Below are 16407 nucleotides of genomic sequence, written 5' to 3'. Positions count from 1 at the left end.
ATGAAAATTTAATATTTTACACCAGGACAGCGTTAAATTGTTCTGGAGAAAAAAGTTTAAATGCTACAACTTTTTGGATTGTAATACTATAAATGATATATTTCTATTCATTCTAACAATATTCAAAACAGGCGAAATAAAACTTGAAAAACCATTTGTCATTGAAACAAAATACTCATTTGTCAGCAGTTGATTAAATACATAAAATGTTTGGTGGTATAACGAAACATTCTTAGGTGAAAAGTGACTCGAAAATCTAAAATGATTGAAAATTGAGAAACCGATGGGTTATCAAAACAAAATCCTCATTTGTCAATGATTCATAAAAAATACAAAATTTACCGTAGTATAAAACTGTTAGAAATATATATAATATAAACTAAAATTATTGAAGGTCCAGAAACTCCAGGGTTATCCAAACAAAATCCTCATTTGCCAGTGATTAATAAAATATACAAAATATTTGGTAATATAAAAAAAAACTATTTGAAATATTCTTAATGGAGTTAATCTCGAAAAACTAAAATTATTGAAAGTCGAGAAACTTTTAAGCTATTGAAACAAAATACTCATTTGTCAGCTGTTGATTAAAGAAATAAAATGTTTGGTGGTATAACACTATTCGAAACATTCTTAGGGAAAGATGGCCAGAAAAAGTAAAATGAAAATCCTCATTTGTTAGTGATTGATAAAAATATAAAATTTTTGGTAATATCAAACTATTAGAAATATTTTAAGGGGGTCAGAAACTACTGGGTTATCAAAACAAGATACTCATTTGTCAGCAATTAATTAAAAAAATAATTTGTGATATTTATACGAAACATTTTTAGGTGAAATCCTCATTTATCAGCAGTTAATTAAACTTTTAACATTCTGGTGAAAGAAAACAAAAATAATTAAATTATTATGGGGTTGGGTATATGAATGTATATGTTAAAGAATATTGTTGTATGTATGTATGTATGTAAATTTATAGTTTTTTGAAACAAATAGTGTACAAAATTATTAAGGAAATGAATATATACTTGAACAAACAATATTATGGAACATTTAACAAAACTGGGTTTAAATATAACTGGGATGATGTACTGAATGACTTTCATGCAGTCTTTGAAGAGATCCTCAAGCAAAATAACAGTATCAAATATTTAAAAATAATTCCCCTCAATGAATCAATTAAAATATAAAAGTAATTTTCATTTGCTTATTTAGTGAAAACATTGTAATTTATCATTTACACTATAATTGAATATAAAACAACAGCTAATATAACGCAAAAACGTTTAAAAATAAGCTCAGAATACAAATGTGGGTAAATTGCGGTTAAATTGTTGTAAACTCGCACGTGTTAATATCTTGTTCGGATTTTATTCATTAGTTAATTCCTCAATGTCGCGGCCGTAAAGCTCGCGACTCGAATTAATTTTAAATCCCGCAGTATAAACCAGCCGTTATAAAATTCGATCCGACAAGATGCGGCACAGTTTTATAACTCCATACCTTATTCATAGTGAAGTTATATCGCACTTGACGAAATTGTAAAATATATTTATGAGCACTTTTATGTATTATGTAATACGGAGCCTTTGCTTGGAGGCGAGGAACTGCGCTTAGAAGATCAACACAGGACTATTCTATTACTGTATTTTACCGTCATATCTTGTTTTATTCACTTTTGCAAGTCTCCGCACACAACTCCGGTTCACACATTGTTGAGTGAGAGATATTGTGGTTGGTTTTAAATTGCTGAAAAATTAATTAGAAATAAATGCCCGTACGATAAAATCTGCTGGCTGGAAAAGCTGGATTTTATTTGGCGGCTGCACAATTAAATTTACTTTTGGTATTTTGCCATTTTATAGGTTATTACAGTTTTCAATTGAACATGTCGATGGTCTCGTAAATATTTTATGGCTACATCAATAAGCTATTAAACATAACATAATATATTTTGTGTTAAAATGCTACAACGGCTTTAATAGCGCTGATACTAAATACACAACATAAACCACAACATGTCACACGCAACCTTGTTTAAAGTCTGTAAAATAAAATAATGGAAGTTAAAATTTTATTTATAATAAAAACAAATTATGATTTTGCAGACAATGTCATTAAGAATTTGTCTTGTCGTGCCATTTCGAATGACCACTAAAACTAATCTAAAATTAATTCGTCTGCTATTTAAATAGTATAATTTATATAAAAATTTTATTGCGCCGTCGAGCTGAATCCGAAAAGCATTTTAATGCCATCGGTTACGAGAGCTGCATTACCTAAACGCTGTAAACCGACTGAAGCAGCAGCGGCCCGAATAAAATAGAATAAGTGCTATATAAAAGATGGAAATGCATTATTTTAATGAATATTTCGCCTCAATGAACCAAGAATTTAATAATACTTAACTTTGAAATTCCATAATTCATAACTAAATATATTTTACTACCCTCCGTGTCTCACACTTAGTAGATTTAATGGAGACCTAAAACAGTTTGTTTAGTATTCACCATAAATATCAGTTTATTTTCTTTTCAGAATCATTCTTGTTTTTCCAATAAAAATTTATACTAAATATTTCTAGAATGTCATAAAGATTTACGTTTCCACATAAACTTGAAATTGTTAAGATGTGTTTACTTGAACGGTTTTTAAATATCAAGTCGTCTTGGAAATATCTAAAACACCCGTTTAACAAACAAAAAAACTAATACGCTTAAACTATGGACGAATCAATATACGTATAAACGGAGAAATTAGTTTACCTTAACTTAATCTAATTGAATAAGACTCCAGTCAGAAAACACTTTTTTTAGCAAATTATTTAGATCATAATTGGTAAAATGAAAAGGAATTTACCTTCAAATATGGATGAATCAATACACATATAAACGAAAAAATTAATTTGGCTTAACTTAATCTAATTGAACAAGGCTCCACACAGAAAACTCTTTTTGATCAAATTATTAAGGTCATAATTATTAACAAGAGAAGTAATTTACATTGAATTATGGACGAATACAATAATACGCATATGAATGAAAAAAATAATTTGCCTAAACTTAATCTAGTTAAACAAGGTTCTGTCAGAAAACTTTTGTTTAGAAAATTATTGAAATCGTAATTTATGATAAAATAAGTAATATACGTTCAACTATGGACAATCAATATACATATAAACGGGAGAATTAGTTGGCCTTAACTTAATCTAATTGAACAAGAGGCTAATCAGAAAACACTTTTTTACCAATCAGCCAGAAAACTTTTGTTTAGCAAATTATTATAATCATAATTTGTGGCAAGAAAAGTAATTTACATTCAACTATGAACCACTCAATACATATATAATTGAAAAAAAAAATTAATTTGCCTCAATTTAATCTAATTGAACAAATTTCCAGGCAGAAAACACTTTTTTGAAAAATTATTGAAATTATAATTGGTAACAAGAGAAGAATTTTCTTTCAGCTATGAATGAATCGCATATAAACGAAAAAATTAATTTGCCTAAACTTAATTTAATTGAGCAAGATTGTAGATAGAAAAACCTTGTTAGCAAATAATTAAGATCTTAATTTGTAACTAGATAAATAATTTATGTTCAACCACGGATTAACCAATACACATATAAACTTTCATATACATAAATAATAAGCACTTAATCATCCCAGAAAAAGTAATAAACCTGTACTCTAGAACATTAAATCCCAAGAAGTAATCTTGGAACATCAAATTGAGCCACGGTGTTTCACAATCCAGTTGAACCGATATAATTTTCCTCTGCTCATTTCTGACTGGTGTGATGTCGTTTAACGATTTGAATAAATTGATTTATATATTGTCACTTAGGTTAATGTACGTGAACATTAAAATGTAAGAAAAGCTATCTTGGCACGTTTGAAGAATAGGTTACATATATGGCGATATTGTTGTGATGCAGCACCATTTTAGGATTTTATGTCAATACATCCAATTAATCGTGAGTTATGTGTATTTCTCAAATCGTTGTTACATTACTAAAGTGTCGTTGATGGTTTCCGATAGTCGCGACCGTCGCGACCGGTCGGTTAAAATATACGTTTAATTTCGAAACGAAAACAGTAATAAAGCATGCATGCAGTTACTTTGAATACCGCATACGAACGGCAATGCTTTACAGCTGGCAATATTACGTTTCCTATCACTGCTTTACGTGCGTTGCCGGGGTTCTTAAAAACTACATAAAAGTTTTGTTTCCTCATGGGCGCTCATTTGATGGCTCGTCCTTACTACACCTCTGCACAATTTAAAACGACTCCGATACGGCGAAAGTCTGCCACTGCAACACATTTATTTAATAGCGGGCGTATTACGTCCGAATGCACCTACCGCCGTTTTATTAGTGTTTAGCTGGTTCTTTTCCGATTTTTATGGCCATTGGCTCGTTTTAAGAGGTCCAAAATCAGATATTGTTTGTCCGAATTTAATATGCTCCGTTGTAATTTGTTCCGAGGCAATCAGACGTCGTAAAAACGCTCTAGATTCGGACTGAAACAACCCAGAAGTTTATTCCATGAGCATGTTACGTTGGATAATTTTTTTACTAGGTCCCAATTTTTAACAGAACCTTCGGTACCGCACAGTTAACTGTTTGAGCTTTCAAGCAGGAAGCGATATCGATATTTTATAAAGTACACGAACATAAATTTCATGAGCTGCTTAAGTAATATTTATTCGTAGCCTCTTCAAATTTAAATTACCCGTTTTATAGATAAATATAGCTGACTGAATAGTACGGTGGAGCTGTAAAAACTAAACTTTACGAGATTCAAATGTACCGAATAATATTTTGCTTTTACGGCATAATATGCAAATTACATATAAGTATGAATTGCTTCTCACACTCGATGGTGCTTACTTTTATTACTCAATTGTCGAAAATTGATAATGATAATTTCCATAAAGTTTGTATATTTATTCAAATGAATCACTTATTACTCCTCTTCGGACAGTTAAATTTATCAGTGCGAATATTTTATACCTCGTAAAGAGTTTAAACGTAATTGGTTTTAAATTTTACAATGGGATTTTCGTCACAAACATTCCAAATATAGGCTAGCTTTTAGTTTGAAAAGTAGTTTTTGGTTAATTTCTTGGGGGGTTTACAAAAACGTACAAATTTTATTTTTAATGTCACAATTTCTATGCTTTTTAAGGTTTTTTTGAAACGTGGGTTTGAGTTTGTTTTCTGTAGTTTACATTTAATGAGGCAATGCACATTTCTAATTAATATTTGATTTAAAATAATTACACTATATTCTTTGTATAATTCATTAATTACTTTATACATAACTTAAAAAAATGTTAATCTTTTGATGAACACCCTTTGTTTGTCATTACCTGTAATCGAGGGTCGTTTGAAATTAATTAATTAAATTAATAACCACAATTCTTATAAATTTGTCATATATATAGTTCCATAAGTTTTTAATTGAATTTAGATCCGTATTTTGTGCTGGCCAAATGAAAACTAACAGAATTATCTTTTAACCCATTTTGAACAATTTTGAGCTCATTATCGTGCATGAAAAACCATGTAACTTATAAATTATCGTTGGTAAATGGTACATCTATGATTTTTCTATACATGAAACGTTCCATTTTAACAATAATTTTCTGCAATAGTCCTGTAGCATGCTAAGAAAAGGAATACCAAACCATAACGTTTCCTCCACCGTGTTTCAAAATTCTCTTTAGAGGACGACGAACGTATTGTTCACCTGATCTTATTCTATTGAACTTGGATTTATAAACAATACATTTTTATGCAAATTATAGTCTTATTTGAATATTCTTTTTTTTACCAATGATTTCTTTACTGAAATACATCCTTGTAAATGTGGTTCATTCAACCAACGTCTGATTGTTCTACTAGACACACTGATATTATATGATTCAATTAACTACTAATTATATCAGTTTGTCTGTCTGTAAAAGAACTTGTTATCTTGCCACAATGTTTTCTTATTGTATTTTCAAATTACTACGTTGTTTCATATTTGTAACCATTTTTAGGGAACATCTTAGTGGCTAACGATGACACCAACATTTAGACCTTGATTTTTCATGTTAATTATTTTTTCCCATATCTCTGGAACGTTGTTATTTCGTTGGACTTAGACTAATTTGTGCGTTTAAAATAATATTTCCATTATTTTTAAGATGTATGACAAAAATTCAAAAACAAAAAATGTATTGAATATTGAAATATATTTTATATATTGACTTGACAAGATCTGAATTAAAATATTTTATAAAATGTTTAATTTTATATTTTGTGCTGTTTCTCTGGCTATTTTGTTCCTTGAGAATATCTGTTTAAATAACTCATTTATGGATTTTACTTACTTAGAAAATACATAATTACATTAATTAAGAGATATTTTGACAAAGAATGTACGTACTACAAAGTGACTCGAGTATTTTTCAGTCGTATTTATATCTTGAATATTGTGTTCACACTAAGAACATTGCCTCGTGCTCAACATTTGTCGGCTGATATAAAAAATAAAACTATTGTGACCTATAATTCAGGAAGATCGTAAAAAGTTACAAGCAAACGGTTTCTTGTATCAAAAACAATTAAAAGGTATCGAGTTCATTGAAGTGTAGAATCGAAAACGAGGTAGACGAAACAGAAAAACCTCCAGAGCATAAAAATACTTATTAGAAATAACCCAAGGATGTCGGTAACTCAACGAACGAAGAAATAATTTCCAATCTAATCCTGGCTGTGCCAAAAAGATGTGAGGATGTTATAGCGAATAAGGGATACTGTATGTCACTTCAATTTTATATCAATTTTGCATCAAGAATGTACAAGACAGTGCGAGCATAATCAAACACCCTGTAGTTTTAATTTGAAACGTAATAATTTAATTGTTATCCCTTAAACAAACAAAAAATCCAAGACAAAAAAATGATGATTATACGGTAATGAATGTTGTCCGAAAGATCGCAAATGAAAAAATCCAAAGGCCCATAAAGACTAAACGCATCAATGAAAAATATTTCATTACACATTTAAAGTGCGGAGAGGTGGTGTAATTTTGATAACAAACGTATGCAGGAATAAAATTAATATGTAGGGAACATTTCGCAGTTTTATACTTCCATACATCTCGGCGTGAGGGCCATAAAACATAAACTAGCCATAAAAATACGTCAGCGGCCCCAAGCGGCGCTATTCAGCACCGCTGCAGGACTGCTGTCTATATCCCTTCTATCGTTTCTATAGCATCTATCGACCATGAGAGGCTTTAGCCAGACGAACTTTCAATTTAACCGGGGACTCCGCCGTCAAACGGATTTATGGGGGTTTTTAGATTAATTGAAAAATTAAATTGATTGGTACAGTGAAATAAACTTAAACTGTGTTAAAACTCCAATTGGGAGTTATTAACTGCGATTTAACTCGAATCCTGAAACGCTTACTTCACTTTATTGGCGACTACTTCGCTGTAATACGATTTTTAAACCGTCAGTGCCTTCGTGGACGGCGCGTCAGTGTTAACACATGGAAATTTATAAAAAAATATTCTTTAAGTAACGTTTGTTGTAGGAACCAAGAGGACGGCAGACTCGTTAATGTCGCATATCCATTTGAGGGGCACTTAAATTAGAGAAATTGCCTTTCCAGTTATTTACATCAGCCTTTTAGCGACCCAAGCTACAATTGGCGTATAAAACTTTTTGTACCTTTATTAATCATTAAAACTATGCCTCAGCTATAAATTACACTTTATTATTCCGCGCAGAGTACGAAACTATTCATAAATTACGATCCATCGTTAATGTGTTTGTGCGAGACTTTTAAAACCGGTGGAATTTTGATTCGTCCAAGTGCCTTCGAGGTATTTTCATAAGGAAATTTTATAACGGATTCTAATTGATTCGGTGTAATCGTTCGAAATGATTAGACTAATTTGAACATTTAAAGAGGATCTAATATAGGCGTAGCCGGGGGTGGGTCGGAGCAATGAAGGAAAATCAATTTTTATTAGAAAATAAGGTCGCACGACTGAAATAAATTGATAAATAAACAAAACGTAAAAACATTTGATGAAGCTGTCTGTGAGAATATTTAGGGACGCGATAAGTAGTGAGAATTCAGTCATAATTGCAATCGTTAAAAGTCATAATTGAAGTAAAACTGGGCAGTAAAAGGCGGCTTTAATTTTTTGAAAATAAATTCTATTTATCTTTAAAGTGTCTGAAACGGCCCTGATTAGGCGTTAATGTCATTAACCAGGCAATAATCTCACCAGGATACGTTTGTATTAAAATGCCTTGTCTGTTTGCTGAATTTCTTAAAACCAACTTTATTAGCAATTAAGTGCTGTTAAATTTATTCATTAAAATTTTATGACCTCATACAAAAGCAATATGATAAATTTGTAGTTATAGTACGACGTAAATTTCAAGATTATAGACGTAAGTACCAACGCTAAAATTTCATAAATTATTACAGCCCCCTTTAATAACGCTAGCGAAAACTTAGTTAAAACAATAGTTATGGATTTTCGTTTAAAAGGCATCTTTCCCCATTAAATGAAACGTTTAAGGTTTTACGGCCACTCGAAAAAGTTTTTTATTGTTGTTTGGTTTTTAGCATCACCTTCATTTGCTACGATTCATCACACAATACATATTCCTATTCGTCTGCGTTTGTCTGAAAATAAAATAACGGAATAACACAGTAAAATATGCCATTTTATGTATAACAAATAAAATAAACTATTTTCGGTCGGGATCGTATGACAAACGCAAAACTCCCTGAAAATTTAATTGAAATACATTTTTAAATTTTATTACGGCATAAAATATAAATTTTATCTGTTTCTATCCAGCGTTATTCAGATGTGAAAGCAACTGAATTGTAAATATCCCTCTGATTTCGAACGAACTCAATTTTTATGAGACGGTCATAAAATCAGCGAGGATAGTTTCTTGCATTTTCTTTATGAATATTGATCAGTTTTCAAACTGAAAATTTGCTTTATGCAATTTTTTACGACGATCTGTATTGTTACATGTCTATTCATCCATTCAAAAGCGTCATCTTTTTATGATCGATACACTCATTATGTGCCAGTCGTAAAAGGTCAAAATTAAATTTCTACAGGATACTTAAAAGGTTCGCGTTTGTTGCACAAGATATACATTACTTGCTGGTTTAAATCACAATTTATTGCTCAGTTTCTTGTCCCTATAAGGAAACGACCAGAACTCTTATAAAATCTCACGACAAAAGATCATTTCGCGGTTAAAGCATTGATGAGTCATTTCCAATTGTATTAAACTGCTAACACATCAAAAATCTTGATGCTTGTTTAAAGGTATAATAGTAAAAAATGTTGTACTGACGAAATGAAATGGAATGCTTTAACAAAAACTTGTCCTCCTTTTTACACTTTTATACTACCAGTGAAATTAAAAATGAAGATAATTGATATTCCCAATAGTTATAGTATTAATAAACTCATTTTCAGTCGTACTAAACTGTAACCACATCAAAAATTAAAAACGTTATGTTGAAATGAGAAACATTCAGCTTAAATAAATATTTTATGTGTAAATTCACCTTTTTTGTGAGCGTTTGAAGTTTGATGGTTTTATTGAAGTGAAATGTGGATTTTAATGATTTAGAGTCGTTGTCGGTACGCCTAGGTGTTAATTATTGTTAATTTATATTCCCTGGAACAATTATGCTCTAAAGCTCTTATCAAAGCTCAACTCCAGGGGAATATTTTAATGACAATATAAATCCAGGGTGAAGCACCATAAATTATTGTTTTTATGGTGCAGTTACCAGTCTGATAGTAAACAAATATACTTCGCGTATACTACAATATAGTGCTATTGTAGGCGATTATTTATTACGCCTGCAAATAGTATAAATTGACGATTTTATACTATTGTTATGGCCTATAAATAATTCTTGAATTAGCCTTTTATACCGTTTGTAATTATTTTCGTCGGTTTTATGTCCATCATCGACGTCTTGCGCTTCTCCTTCGATATATCGTTGAATAATAAAAGAAACTTTTATCTCTCAACCATTCATCATAATCTAATCCGAATTTTAATTTCGTATTCATGTTGTGAGAAATTAAGTGTCTACGAGCAGATGCGATTACGCCAAGGAAGACGTAATTATTATGTTTGGTAGTAAATTAATGTGTAATAAAAATTGTGCTCGCAAACTCGAACGAAATCCACTATGTATTATATACATTACGGTGGACATGTTTTAGTCCTGATAATTTTAAATTATACATGCCCCACATGATACTGGTTAATACGTGAACATAGATGAATAATTTAACTAAAACCAGAAATTCCAAATATATAGAATGGTTTTTTACAAGACGAAATAGAATAACAATGATTTTTTTCATCTTTAAAATACACACAACGTCAAAACTGTTGGACCCCCACCATAAAATAGAAAAAAAAAATAATATCAATATAACGTTTTCATAGAAATGGACCCATCAAATTTGCAGATTTTTGTCATCGTGTGAAAATGTTCAACAATATTTTCGTCTACTTTTAACAACAATTTCTCAGTCTGGTGTAAACAGCGAATAGACTAAAATAATCTGTATCTACTTGTCGAAAAATGCCCGGAAATCAAATTTCCGATATTTATAGGCAAGGATAATCGTCTTACATCAACAGAGTTAGTCAAATCACTGAATTTCAACAACACTTGTCATACCTACACCATCTGTGATTAGAATAGTACGAATATTCCAAGAGAGTGGAAATGTATATGGAAGACCAGGTGGCGGACGTCTAAGGGTGACACATGCAAGGGTGAATCGTTACAATGCCAATTTTGTACGATGCAAACGTACAAAACGACTAGGCGACCACTAAGAGTGTCCAACTTTACTAGGCAACTTATAGCCATCCGTCTAGAATGGGCTCAAGAGCACATAAATTGGTTTTTACCGCAGTCTAGATGAGTCCAGAGAAGTAGTAGTTTCAGGGAGGGACTCAAAAGTTTTGGGGTTGGTATTGTGCATGGTCAACGGACACCACTAATTAATATACCATATACATTAACAGAGAATATTTACCTCCAATGTTGTTGTTATCAGACCAATTATTCAAGCCATGAAAGAACTGGGAGAAAATTTCATTTTTATAGACGATAAGAAATGTCCAAAATGCGTTAAAAGAAGAAACATGGTGGGCCAACTAATTTTAAGGAGACTAAATCCCCCACAACTCCTCACATCAATAATTTAATTCTTTCAATGCCACGGTGGATTAATTCATTGTTTCAGAGGAAGACATACAGAGTATTAAAGTATCTACGTATCATTATTTTGCAATAAACTACTTTTATGGTTCTAGTTTCTTTTTATTTTTCTTTCTACCAGTGTTACACCAAACCAAACAAACAAATATGCTAAAAACCTTTGAAATAAAGCAGCAAATTATGAACATATTATTCTCATTTATTCTCAAAAATAATTGGGGTTCCAAAACGGTGTGTGTATCTCAAGCACTACGACAAAAATACCTATGACCAATTTTTATTCGAATTTGCCCAAAAATTAATGAAAACACATTTTTCACTTGTGACTGGTCATTAGAAATGGCGATTAATAAGTCATTTCGAGCTTTACATAAATTTTTTCGACGGCTAATGTTTCTTTTTTATTTCTCAAGTAGTGCATACATGTTTTTAGTGCCATATAACAGAGATAGAAGGAATGTTTTCGACAAATTCTGCATAGCCACAAATCAAAATCTGCATCTATTTAATATTTCAAAGTTACCTCGAAGGGTATTTATATGTACACGATATTTGAATGTTTAATGTTAAAAACCATCACGTATGATGGGTAGTTAAATTCACCACAGTTTCTTTCCCCTCATCTATTATAAATCCCCTAAACTTACGATTAGATACTGCGATACTCAATCCCAGTGTATCGGAACAACCTTGTACAATGGCTGTCGTAAAATGGTAAAATGCGGCTCTCAAGTAAAACATTTACAAGACCATAACACGTTCTCGATGTAGTTAAGATTAGAGTTACTCGTATATATACTTAATGGCAATTTTAATAATTAAAATAGTATCAGACCCATAAACGCCATTAAATACGCATAAAACGTTGACGATTAATTTTTTCCGCCGTTTGCAGGAGTAAAAGGATTAATTTTAAATGCATTATATAGAAGACGGCATCTGACTGAAGCACAGAACGGACAGACTGCATATATTATGCTCGAAATGCAATATTTTACAAATGCTATAAAATGGTTATAAAGTGCGTTTTATGATCACGGTTAATGTTGCGGTACGTAGAATGGATATACCAAGTTATTCCCTTTCGGTCAGTTAAAATTTATTATTTCTGCATCCGGTTTGCACTAATTAAACCACCGCCGAATTTACTTTTGCTAAATTGTCTACAAATAGTTAAATAAAGTTAAACGTTTTAAAAATTCCATAAATTTTAATGGGATGGTGGAAGAACTGATTTTATGTAATTTTTGTGGGGGTGCATTGGTCAGTTATTATTTCCATTGCTTACTATAAATTTACTCAATTGAAAAACAACAATTGTTTGTAAAACAATAAGCAAAAATGTTAGTATTAATTTGTATACCCATATTATTAACAAGCTTTTTTTTCGTTGTTATTTATTTTTTTCATTGTGTTGAGCACATTCTCTGATCGTATATTCATATGCAATAATTGATGAAAATTTCCTTTATGACTTGCTTAAAACGACGGTGTAAAAGAGATAATTAATGCACAGAAGATAAACAAATTCGAGGTCGTCGTGAAACTTATATAATAAATTTGTATTAGGTAAGAAATTAGGCTCTCTCTCATGTAAAATTCTCGACAAAATAGGTCAGTCATAAAATTGGGTTAAATCGATCATTAAAAAAAGCTTCATGCAATGAATTAGGTGAGAATAAATTAAACGTTTGATAATAGTCAATTATCATCTTGCACGCAACGCAAATAAGCCTTTTATTGATCATATTGCTTTATGCGTTGATTACTTGAATTGTCGACAGTTTGCTTGAAGTTTAAAATCTTAACCAAAGGAAGATTATGATGACTGTTGACTGCTTTAAAAAGTTAAGTGATGTAGTATTTTATCCACCATATTGTTCAGATATTTATCCATGTGACTTTTATTTATTTTTGTCACTCTCCAATTTTTTACGTGCTAAACGGTTTAATACTGAAGAGAAGATCAAAAGTGAGGTTGATATTTTCTTCAGTTTCAAGAGCCCAAAATTTTTTCTGGTGCCATGAATTTGTTTTCGCACGTTAAAAAAAATATCAAAAGTTACTTTAAAGAAAGTATTTTTAAGGTTAAAGTTTAGAAACGTAAATTGCTTTTCCCCGTACTAATACTAAAAATTAAAAAACACAATTAAAAAATAATGAAATAAAATAATAAATTAACAATACTTACCTGTCACTAAAATGTCTTATGATAAATTCTGTAAATTTTAAACCTCACATTTGAAGTATTTTTTTACTAATAATAAGTGAGTAATAAATAAAAATAATTAATTTTGGAAAATAAATAAAAACAACATCATAAAACTAAATTAATTTATTCAAAATAATAATTTCTAATCAAAAACTTATACTAATTAAAGTTTTCATAAAACAAATTCAAATCAACGTTGCGTTATTTTCTTAAAGTTAATTTAAAAATATTTTACAAAAATATTTACATGTGTTTCAATAAGGCTGTTACACAAGCTTACAATAGCATAATCTAAAAACTTAAAATGAAAAAATCACTTATTTATAAATCACTTTTCATAGATTATCACATTACATAATATTATTCATTGAATATTCACAAAAAACTTAAACCTATAACTACATAATGAAATGACAAAACAAATAATATTTGTTGAAGATAAATGTTGAATGTAAACGCACAAAATTATGAAATGGATTTGAGAAGCATCATCCAAAACACAATCAATTTCTAATGTTTGTTAAAATTTTAAAAGATTGTGATTTAACTTAATTCTAAAAGTGACGTGTTGTGTATTTTGAAAAAAGAAAATTGTTGTGTTTTTATAAATAGCTTCGTATTTGTCATTTAAATGTTATTGGTTATTTACAATAAAAAATACATGAAATAATAAATATAAAAAATAAAGTATATTTAAAAGAAATTCAGAAAAATAGTGAGAACTTATAAAAATAATAAATATTAAAGTATATAAATACTATATATATTTTGCTTTATTTATATAATCTTGCAAATAAACTATTCAAAATCTGCATTGCGAATGTGCTTATTGTGTAAATGTGGTTGTGGAAGAATTGAAATATTTACTAAATTACGATTTGTTTAATGAAACAAAAACCATAAAATTGTGCGTCAACAAAGTCGATCCAATTGTAAAACGGAGCTACCAGTCGAATAGCTCAGAGAAAAAAATCAGATAGGAGAAAGGAAAGTACTGTTGAATGTTCCTACCTTATCACGCTCGACTGCCGGTACTAATTGGGGTGTTAACTGCCGGTGGGGATTTCGAGGGCGGTGACGTGGTGCAGGTACCGAGGTCCGTCGGCAGGACTGCGGGGGCGGCGTGGTACATTGAGAAGGGCGGCATGTAGACCGGCTGATACAGGGCCTCCGTTGCTGAATACAATCCAGTGTACTGCATCGGATGGTACGTGTAACACGCCGCCGCTGCCAGTGCCCTTGCCTTTATGTATAGGAATGCTGAAAGGAAAATAACGAATTGATGCAAATTGGGAAATTTACATAAAAAGCGTGTTAAGAACGTAATATACAGTTTAAAACTGAGGTGTAGATCTGAAACTTTTAAAAGTACCGGCCACCACATTTTTGTATTTGAGTGATTTTATTTTTTGTTAGTTTAGGTTTAAGCCTAACCTTCATTAGGTGTATAGGTTAATGCACCACAAGTCATAAAAGAAATTGCGTGTGCAGGTGCTTAAAACGACCCCTTTCTAATCATTAAGAATTTTGAACTTAAAATTTACTTATCATCAAACATATAATGTTATACGTTAGTTAAATAATTCAAGATCACTGTTAAGAGTTTGATTAATTACAAACAGATATTTTAGAGGTTTACTGATTTTCTAAAGTTTAGTAAGTGTACATAAGGATGATTTAGAATTTCGATATTTACTGATTAATTATATTTAAGAGATAAATATATGTTTCCATTTAGAGGATTTTGAAGATTTTTGAAAACAATTTATATTTATACCCATTTCTAGAAAGAATTAGAATTTCCAGACTTACTCATAAAAATCATTATACAAATAAAGAATACATACTATGTTGGTTAATTATATTCAGTAGACAAAAATCTGTTCCCATTTATAAAATTTTAAAGATCACTAACAATAATTTATATTTGTACCGTTTCTAATGATCAAGAATATTTTGTAGGTGGGAATTTTGACTAATTACAAAAGGAATAATTTAGAATTTCTAGATTTACTGATAAAAATTATTAAACCAGTAGAGAATACATACTATGTTTGTTAATTATATTCATGAAACAAAAATCTGTTTCCATTTAAAGTATTTTGCAGATCATTGTGCAGAATTTATCTTTGCACTAATGGTTAAAAATGTTTTGAATTTAAGTGTAAATTTTGATTAATTACAAAAGAGATAATTTAGAATTTCCAGATTTACTGATAAAAATTAGTAAACAAATAAAGAATGTATACTATATTGGTTAAATATATACAGGAGACAAAAGTCTGTTTCCTTTTAAACGATTTAGAAGATCATTGAGAATAATTTGTAGGTGTATCATTTGTAATTGTTAAAAATGTGTTGAACTGATAAGTAGGTGTGAATTTTCACTAATTACAAAAATTTAGAATTTCCACATTTACTGATGAAAATCATTAAACAAATAATGTTGGTTAATTATATTCGAGAGACAAAAATTTGTTTCCATTTAAAGGATTTTGAAGATCACTGATCACAATTTATATGTGTATCATTTCTAATAGTTAAACATATTATGAATTTATAAGTAGGTGTTAATTTTCACTAATTACTAAACAAGTAAAGAATACATACTATGTTAGTTAATTATATTCAGGGGACAAGGTTTCCTTTTAAAGGATTTTGGCTAATTACAAAAGGGATAATTTAGAATTTCAAGATTTACTAATAAAAAATATTAACATAGTATTGATTAAATATATTCAAGAGATAAAAATCTGCTTCCATTTAAAGCAACTGGAGATTTAGAGACAATTTATATTTCTACCCCTTTCTAACAGTTAAAAAGAATTAAATGTAAGTGTGAATTACACACAGGTAATTTAGAATTTCGATATTTACTAATAAA

At 30.1% G+C, this 16407-nt stretch overlaps 1 protein-coding gene across 8 annotated transcripts in view; it reads right to left on the bottom strand.

The window, feature by feature from the left end:
- Window positions 1-13631: 13631 nt before the first annotated feature.
- LOC109594657 (protein doublesex) overlaps window positions 13632-16407 on the bottom strand; it is an 81630-nt gene continuing 78854 nt past the window's right edge. For 7 of the 8 annotated variants that reach the window (XM_049961981.1, XM_020009905.2, XM_049961983.1 and 4 more), the window contains one exon: window positions 13632-14783. In XM_049961981.1, coding sequence (XP_049817938.1) covers window positions 14539-14783 — 245 coding nt within the window. In that variant the 3' untranslated portion in view covers window positions 13632-14538. The remainder of the gene's footprint in view (window positions 14784-16407) is intronic. The other variant, XR_007547093.1, reaches the window with a different exon arrangement.

The sequence above is a fragment of the Aethina tumida genome, chromosome 1 (assembly GCF_024364675.1).
Source record: "Aethina tumida isolate Nest 87 chromosome 1, icAetTumi1.1, whole genome shotgun sequence".
NCBI lineage: Eukaryota > Metazoa > Arthropoda > Insecta > Coleoptera > Nitidulidae > Aethina > Aethina tumida.
Note: the sequence above shows the minus strand (reverse complement) of the source record. Positions and strands in the feature narration are given on the sequence as shown.